General features: G+C 28.3%; 1 protein-coding gene across 1 annotated transcript; it reads right to left on the bottom strand.

Moving 5' to 3' along the window:
• Positions 1 to 9,024: 9,024 nt before the first annotated feature.
• Positions 9,025 to 10,161, bottom strand: LOC126555530 (uncharacterized). The gene is made up of 2 exons (XM_050210442.1): positions 9,346 to 10,161; positions 9,025 to 9,243 (listed from the first exon to the last, which is right to left on the bottom strand). Exons 1-2 carry the CDS (start codon positions 10,159 to 10,161, stop codon positions 9,025 to 9,027), a joined length of 1,035 nt encoding a protein of 344 aa, XP_050066399.1.
• Positions 10,162 to 10,365: the final 204 nt, after the last annotated feature.

Genomic DNA, 10,365 nt, shown 5'->3' with positions numbered 1-10,365 from the left:
AATCGAACCGGGATATGTACAAACGTAACCAAACATATATTCCCCCGCTACTATTCTACCCCATTGACATGTATCATCAAAACTGATACATTTAAAGAAAAATTACACGGCCATATGAAAAACTTACTAGCCAAGCATTTACATGATGTGAGTACAATAATATGATAAAATAGTTCTGTGTATGATAACTGTTGAATATACATTAATATGTGTACGGTAATATGTGTACGGTAATATAGTACGGTAATATGTGTACGGTAATATAGTACAATAATATGATAACCACGGCGGCAGCGGGGGTGGTGGTGGCGAGGACGGGGGGCGGGGACAGGGACGACGGCGGCGGCGGGGACGGGGGCGGGGTGGCGGCGGTGGCGGGGCGGCGGTGGCGGGGCGGCGGTGGCGGGGCGGCGGCGGCTCAGCTACGGCGGCGGCGGCTCAGCTACGGCGGCGGCGGCTCAGCTACGGCGGCGGCTGGTTAGACGGGTCAGCTGGTTAGAGGGCTGGTTATACGGGTCAGCTGGTTAGAGGGCTGGTTAGGTTCCAGAATCCCCATTTTACACCTACTACCAATAAGACCATCAGGTGAAGCTCCAATAAATCTACACTGGTGTAACCATAGTCCAGTTGGTTGAACTATAATATTTTCAGTTTCTTGTAAAATATTTACTGCTGTTGATTCGTTAGCCAGACCCCACTCTATTGCACGAACATGTTTAATGCTTCCATACTCATTATTCAATGATTTTAAAAGAGATTTTCGTATACTTTTTTTTCATAGCCGAAATTATATCTCCAAAATTGCTAGCTGTTAGTCTATGATTTTGTAAATAAGCCTGAGATCATTTTTAGCTTGACCAACAGTTTCTTGAGCAATTTTTAAAATAATGTCATTAATGACTAAAATTTTTTCTGAGAGATATATTGTTTATTTTTCGATGTTAAATATTCTTGAGAAAATAAAACTCCTTCAATTGAAATTAGCGAACAGATATCTGGTGGTGGTATAAGAGGTTCAGGTTTTAATAACCACATTACTCCTATAGGCATTCCAATACATGCCAGACTTTGCTTAAAACGGTCTATACTATCATCTGGGATACTATTAGTTGCTGTATATGGTTTTGATAGATAAATATCTTTAATACTTTGAACTTCAACATCATTATTTGGTTTTCTAGTATTCCACAGTACAGTACAGTCAGTAGAGCTGAAATTATTATGAATGAAAATACATACAGCAGGAATGTGATGACAAATGCCTTGTCATCTTGGGCATGTACACATAGAGTCCGATATTGTGTCATCACTTAAGACAATCTAAAAATAAATATTGAAGTTAGGATGGAATAGGTAGCCATGTACCTTTATATTTACATAGCTTAAAAAGTAAATGTATTTTATACTGTGTTTAACATTTTAACATTACACTTATTTATAGAAACTATATGCATAGGGACCTATAACTTACATTTATTTTAATTTAAAGTATGTTTTAAAAAATTAATATATTTCTTTTTATTTTATTTTTTTGAAATATAGAGAAATTAAGTATTAATTATTTTGTATTAAATAAATTTATCAAAATATCAAATATACTGTATAACACTATAATATTAGTACTATAAATTAAATATTAAACTTTATTAATAAAAGCATGGGCGTAGTTAGGAATAATTATATGTGGGGGCTATATACTATATAGTATATAGGACTAGAAAAAATATACCACTTATAAAACTCCTTTCGTTTAACTGAAATTAAAAAGAAAGAGAACTTTAAAAAAAAAAAAAATTATATTTTACTTCTTAATCTGGAATTTTATTTTACAATGTATAAAAGATAAAACAATTAAAATGTAATAATTAAATCAAACATAGTTCAATAGTTGTCTTTGTTTTTCTGAAAAATATTGAGAATATTTTCAGATTCTATTGCATGTGATAAGTCTCTTTCAATATGAAGTATTGCAGAATTGGGTAGTATTCTTAATATTTTTTCTGAAAGTATTTTGAATACTTCTTACAAATATTCTGAATACAGTATTCGGAATAATTTTTTAACGTCCAATCACACTTAAAAAATAATTTCATCACTTTTTTCGTCATTGAAGCTTTTGCACTTGTATAATAACTATAAATAAATAAAACGAGATTATTATAATATTAATTTATGTTGAAATCTAAATCTACTAAAAAAAAATATTCGAAAAATATTTGAAATACTTTTTGTGAAGTATTCCAAATACTTGGAAATACTATTATTATAAAGTATTCAAATATATTATTTTCTGAATACTTTCTTCTAAGTATTTGGAATATGTATTCAAAATTTTTTTTTAAAGTATTTTATCCAAGTTTGAAGTTCGTAAATCTGTCATTTGTCATGGTATTTCTAGTCCAATTCTTAAACTTCTGTGGGGGCTGTAGCCCCCATGCATATTACGCCCATGAATATAAGAGTTAAACAAATTTAATACCCATACATTATAATATATTCCTATAATAAGTAAGTAATATATGAATATAAAATAACCTGCACATGATATGTAGTTTGTTTCATACTGGCTTTAACATCACCCTTAATAAATCCATCCGGATCAAAATTGACTTTTGAAACATATCCCGCTAGAAATGACAATTCACCTCTTTTCAACATTTTATTAATTTTAAAATAATTTGATATAGTTGAAAAACTTAGAGCACTTTTTTGGGCCATATCTAATGATTTTCGAAAACTAGAAATAATTTAATAATATGCAAAATGCAGTTTACAATGTACAATTGCAGTATAGTATATTGTACATCATAATATTAAAAATATACATAATAATATTGTAGTTTGGAATTAACTTTTTTCCCACCAAATTTATTTCTTTAGTAAATTTAAAATTACATAAGAACTAAGTTGGTATCAATTAACCTTATAATTCCCCTTTTTACGATGAACATTATGCACTTAAAATTGTGGCCAAAATATAATTATTTTTATTAATTAATTAATGTCCAAATTAAAAATATTCACTGTATATTTCTTATAGGTGAAATGTTTGTTTGGGTTTCGAGTAGTTACAATGTCTTTGGAATGACCGTAATGACGTTATCACTAACATCGCGTATTATTATACCCAAGATAATACCCAGATAGCAATAGTTTATCTAACAGTTATCTAAACAATATTGTAATTTTAATTTAGATATATTTTTGATATCTGAAATAGCTCCATAGAAAATTTTTAAATATCTAAAACATCCATGTGATTTATTATGAACCAAAATCAATATCTTAAATATGTCAAATAGGTTATATCTATTTGATATTTATTAATAATATAATAATATCCCTTAAATATCTATAATAACTCATTTAGATATTTATTTGATAAATCATTAATATCTCATTAGTATCTCATAAATATCTCAATTATATATTTTTATATATCAATCCGATATCTAAAATCAGAAGTTTCGAGAATAGAGTTCTAAGAACAATATGTGGACCGTTTTTTGATACCGAAAAAAACAGGTGGCGTAGAAGAAAAAACAAAGAATTAAGAGAAATCACCAAAGTACCTCCCATAACAAGTTATATAAAGGGACAGAGAATACAATGGTTTGGACACGCTATGAGACGAGAGGAAACAAACGAAGTCAGAGCAGCAATTGAATACAAGCCAACAGGCAGAAGACCCAGAGGCAGACCAAAGAAACGATGGATGGATGGAGTACAACAGGATCTAGAGAGGTTAGAAGTAACAGAATGGGAGGAAAGGGTACAAGATCGTGATTATTGGAGAGCAGTGACGGTGGCAGCCAAACTCTTACAGAGTTGTGAAGGCACAGAAGAAGAATCCGATATCTAAACAGTTTCTTTGTTGGTCATAATTTGTAGTATATTCATAAATAAAGGATAATTATCATATTAAATATTATATACTAATTTAGTAGTAATGCATAGTATCAGGTATAGTACAGTATTATAAATAAAATGATATAATGCAATAAAGTTTATTAATTTCATTTTAAATTATATTTGTCTTATTATTATTATACAATATATTATATTACACTCGATATAATATTATTAAAATAGGAATATGAAATTATTAAAATATTGAAATATTATCAATTGTCTTTTTTTAATAGTCTTCCTTTTGCTCCAGTTAACCACTTACTAATAGCTGTTATGATATCATCATTGGAATGATTTTTGAATTTCGATTTCAAAACTACTTCTATAAATATAAAACAATTCTAAACTTAATTTAATACATTCATTTCTAATCCAATAAATGTATTATGGTATGACTAATTTTGTCATCTCTTACATTTATACAAAATCTTCATTACACTTTTTTTTTAAATAATATGTTATCCTTTTTACTCTATTGAAAAAAATATTGTGAGCCAAAATAATAGAAACAGCTTATCTAATTAACTGCTTGTTTATTGGAAATAAAAATTAAAACTTTTTCTATTAGATATACAAAAAAAAATAATATTTACAAAATGTTATTACATTAGGTATCTATAAATACATTCGTGTACTGCCATCTATCGTGTCATTTTATATCTCACATGTGGCAAAGATAATGGCAAGATACACTCCGAACAAAACCAACCATGCCCGTAATAAATGTAGATGTACCGTGCCCTATTTGGTACACTCACATTTATCTCATGCATTCCACGCATTGACTTCCAGTCGGATCAGCCAAATTATTATTTTGTATCCAGGTTCCTAAAAATATAAGAAATAACTTGCCCAAATATAAAAAAGTAGTTATTAAACTATTTACTCTCCATAGTTAACATGCATAATCTAGATTTGTTTGAAATCGGTCCGTGCATATTGGACAATTGTTTAGCCTTAATCCACAGGAATCACATCACCATCCATGACCACATGGGATCAGAATGTTTGCACTTCCAACATCTCCATACTCACCAAGATAGATAAAACATCTGTCTATTTTTAAATTTAAAATGTGGTTTTGTAACAACTTGAAACCACGTAGAAAAAATATTTTCAAAAACATTTATACTTTTTGAAATAATAAGTGTTTTAATAGTATACAAACTGAACTTAACTGAACTTACATAATTTAACTTAATTTAACTTAACTAAATCTATTAAAACATAAATAAATACTGAGTTCAAAAATAATACTTTGTAGGAGACTTTAAAAACAAGGAACCTGGCTTTAAAAAGTTCTTATGAAGTAACACTTCAGGAAAATGAACATTTAAAGCTTAAAATAACAACTTTGGTAAGAAATATTTGATATACAATTATTATAAAATAAATAATTATACTTAATATTAATATAGAAAATGGAAAATGAAAAAATGGTTACATTAGTTGCTATGGAAAAGTTACTGGACACAAAATTGGCTCAACTAGAAAATAGAGTTATTAAGGAGTTCAAAGAAAATGTCTGTAACAATCCAATAGCATCTGATGTAATACCAGCTTCTATTAAAGTACCGGCTTCCATTGTACCAGCTGAACATAAAATAAGCGTGGATACTCCATTAATACACCATACTCCTTTGATTCCGGTAAAATCATTTCATGATGAATGTGTCGAGTTTGTTCAATAGGTAAATATTGTTTGAATCACATGTATTAGTATTTACTATACAAAAATTATACATATTAAGTTAAAAAAAAAAATAATAATAATTAGAATCTTAATTGTTTTAAAGTTAGCTTATACTTACAATTTTATTTAGTGTACAGAATGGTGGTGCCCCGTGCATTCCAGTTTTGGGTGGATTGTGAAAAACGTTAAACCGTTAACATTTGAGGATGAAACTATTATTAGACGTGCCAAGTCACGCTACGCATACTGGTCCAAAGGAGATACGGTAATTTTTATTGAAGTCCCTACGAATTTTGGTTTAACAAACAATAATAAAATTAATGAATTTTTTTATGACAGCTTCGATGCTGTACAAACGAAAGGAAGCGCAGTACACAACCAATCGTGTACAAATTACCTTCATGCTGGCCAATATTATTGCCTGATGACATCGACAAGCTTTCCGCCAATTTTAATAACTTATTAAATAACTAAAATAATTAATACTTACTAATATAGCATAATAATTATACTTCCCGATTTTCAACTTAATTTAAATATCGTTAATCTTCATTCCTAGTACAAAGATACTATTATACTACGAACATACAACACGGAACTCTTCACAAATTCACAATAATAAATATATCCGGGACAGAATATTTTTGTTTCTTTTAGTTAACGACCGTAATAAAAATAAAGAGTTGGTGAATTTACATGAACAAGCATCAGAATTTAATGACCTAGATGAGATTGACTTACACAATGTAAGTATTTAATAATTGATGTGTTTAAATATATTAATTTCTTAATTCAGTACCTGTATAGAAAAGCTATTGGCTATTTCTTGTGGTCAATAATATTTATGATTTTTATTATTTATATATATATATTATAAAAAAAAATAATAATAGTAAGTTAATTGAAACTGTTAACTTTAAACTTTTATAATTGTTTTCCATTAACTTAACTTAACTCAGTTAAAAATTATCATTAACTTGCCAAGGCTTGCTGTAATATAGTAATTAATGTATTATATATTGTAATATATATTAAATGGTTAATATTTTTAAATAATATCAAATGATTATTGAATATATAAATAATTTACAAAGATAATATTATATATTTATATATACTAATATACTAAAATACACAATTTTATAGGATCAGAAATATTCAGATATAGAACACAGGGCTAAAAATTTTGTTTACCTTGAAACTGATCCGGCCAAATGGATTTTAAATAGTAATACAATAAATTATTTAGTACACAATAAAATATCAACTTGTTGGGAGAGCATCAAGTTTAAATCAACTTTTCGTAAAATTGGTAAATATTCTCGGTATCTTCCTAGGCAAGTATTTACAAGGGAATTACATAATGGTAAACGTAAATCTCGAGATTGGGTTTTATACTCTTGTTCAGAAAATTCTTTATACTGTTTTTACTGTCTTCTATTTGCACAAAATGAAACTGCATTTAGTCATCAAGGTAAAGGATTTATAAACTGGAAAAAATGTTTAGACTATGTTAAAAATCATGAAAAAAATCAAATTCATCTTAGATCTGTGAAATTATGGTTTTCCAAACAATCTGAAAATCTAAAAACTATAGACAAACAGCTTAAAATTGAAATTCAGAAAAAAGAATCATATTGGCAACAAGTAATTCATCGTTTAATTGAAACTATTATTTTCTTATCATCAGAGGACTTGCATTTAGAGGTGATGATCAAATCCTAGGTTCTGGGCACAATGGAAATTATTTAGGATGTCTTGAATTCATCTCTAAATTTGATCCATTTCTTTCTGCTCATTTTAACAAATATGCAAATAAAGGCAAAGGAAATGTGTCATATTTGTCAAATACCATTTGTGACGATTTAATTTTAACCATGACTAAAACTGTTTTAGAAAATATTGTTTAGGAAACTATAACTTCTAAATATTTCTCAATTATCATAGACTCTACACCTGATATATCAAAAGTTTATCAACTTATAATTGCAATAAGATATATTCTACCAGATGGTTCACCTGTTGAACGTTTTTTGGGATTTTTACCTTCGGTTGGTCATAAGGCAAAAGATATGGAATTGGCTATACTTCACTTTTTTTCTGATCTTGGGATTGACATGAAAAACTGTCGAGGACACAGTTATGACAATGTTCAAAATATGTCTGGAATTTATAATGGATTACAATCCCGTATAAAAAAAAGCTCTTCTACTGCTGAATTTGTGCCTTGTTGCACTCACTGAATTTAGTTGATACATTTGCAGCTGAAGAGTCTAGTGTAAGTAATCGGTTTTTTATGATCACTCAAGGTTTGTATACTTTTTTTTCTGGTTCTACATCACGTTGGAAGATCTTAGAAAATGAACTTAATTCTATTCCTAATTTAACATTGCTTAAAAATGTATGTCCTACAAGATGGTCATCAAGATATTTTGTTTGCAAGTCAATAAAAAATGGTTATAAAAAGATTGTTGTTGCATTACAAAATATATCAGAAGATGTAAGTCAGCCCTGTGTGCAAAAATTGGTGCTATAGATGTCACATAGAGTTCTCATTTAGCAATGCGAAGTTATAAATTAATGCCTATTAACTTCTTTGAGATATACTTGGTACGCCAAACGCCAGGTTGATTGATATTATAAATACGATATTAGGTTAGGTGAGGTATCATATACATCTCTATAACCTCGCATGGTAATTATATTTAAGTAGGTAACAAAAGGTCAAATAGAAGTACATTTTACAGTTGAATAAACATCTAATGCAGGATCTATCAGAAGTTACAAAACAACGCATTCATGTCGCATAGAAGTACACATTATCAATAATTATAACGTCTATATGTGATCAATTAAATGCCTATATTTATATTCGCATGGATATCACATTGTTAACAACCTATTGCACATACTTTAAATGTAGAAAAGTACCTATTTATATTCATATATATTATTTATATATAAACCTACTTATCCAACATACCTAAGTTGATTGACTTGAATATATTTGTGTATTGTGTAATGTGTTCATGTAAGAATAAATTATAATAAAGTATTAATTTATTCATAATTTAATATAATAATTAATATTTAGGTATTTAAATCACTTATAATAATATAACAACTAGGTAGGTACCTATAATATATTAATATATATAGGAATATACTATATAAAACCGCATAGCCAATAAACACAAAAGTAGATTGTAGGTAGTATGACTTACTTTTTGTGTACTTTATTACTTTTAAAACCTCGGTAGCTTGATATATATATATATTAAAATACAATACTAATACTAGATAGTAGTAGTTAGTAAGATTATAGCAAAAATTATACACTAACTATTCTTATTAGGATAAAATATAGTATAGGAATAATAACAAATAACAGTATTATCCAAGTAAATGCATAATTTTATTTAATAAAGATCATGTAACAATGTAATTGCAACTGCTTTTACACCAGAAATATTAAAAAATAAACACTTATTCTTAATATCACACATATTAATAAGAAAACTATCTGTTTCATTAAATATATCTACATAGAAGTCTCCAACAATATCAGACACTAATGGATTATCAAAAAATGGGACTGCGTTGTATTTTACAACTTCAAAATATACACTTCCATTAGCCTTTTTAATAATTTTTTTAATACAAATAATGACATTGTTTTTCAACAAAAAATACATATTTTTCTTGTTTACAGAACTTAAAATACAATTTTCAGTTATTACATTTTCATAAAGAGTATCTGTGGGATCAGGATGAAATACATGATTATAAACTATTTCATTTTTTAAAATTGGATAACTAGCAATTGGTTCAACTATCTCAATATTTTTTTGTTCTATTATTCTATTGTATACATCTTGAAGAGGAAAACGAGCATTTTTTAATGACATTTTAATCATTTGTAGGCAATTTTCAAATTTGAACGCACTAAATTTGTCCAGTGGTCCATGTATCTTAACAAAATGTGCTATATGAATTAAACCATGTACATTATAGGTAATGTACTCTTCACCATATAAAAAAGAATATTCTTCAACAAATTGTCTTAATAAATCATTGGCAACATCATTGTAAGCCATACATGTATCATTAGATAACAGGAGTCTAATGGCACAATGTAATATCATAAAGTGTTTGTAGAGAGATTTTTTTAATCTACCCTTTAGTACAATAGGGCCAGAGTATAACAAAAAAGATCTAAACTCTGTCGCTTTCCAATACTCCAGTTCTTCTAAAGACCGAGGGGAACGACTAAATTCTTTGGGGAAAAATGCTCTAAGACAAATAAGCTCTGAAGAAATTTCATTAGAAATATCATCATTCAAAAATCGAACTGGTTTTTTGCCTTTTTTCCAAAATAACAATAATCTTTTGACAACACCCAAACATATATTGTGCATATATTCTAATACCACGTTGTCTACTATATTTGTATTAAATTTGGTTAGTGGACAAAAACCTTTATGATAGTCTTCATCGTGTTGATTACGAAATGAAATATTTGTTCTTAAAGAAGAATTTAAGTCAGGAAAAGCCATTCGATTATTTAGAAAAACACCTTCTACAATACATGAATTACAGCTATGGTAGGAATTGTGTCCTTTTACATTCAAAATAAAAGCCTTTGCTGGGGCATCACAAATTATCTGGCTAATATTTAAAAAAAAAATTTTGTTATTGATAGATAAGCCACTGACTAATAATAATTCCATTTCAGAAATGAATGGATTTAAAAAATCAGA

The sequence above is a fragment of the Aphis gossypii genome, unplaced genomic scaffold, assembly GCF_020184175.1.
Source record: "Aphis gossypii isolate Hap1 unplaced genomic scaffold, ASM2018417v2 Contig00895, whole genome shotgun sequence".
Classification (NCBI taxonomy): Eukaryota; Metazoa; Arthropoda; class Insecta; order Hemiptera; family Aphididae; genus Aphis; species Aphis gossypii.
The sequence above is the reverse complement of the archived record's forward strand: the minus strand, read 5'-3'. Positions and strand labels throughout refer to the sequence as shown.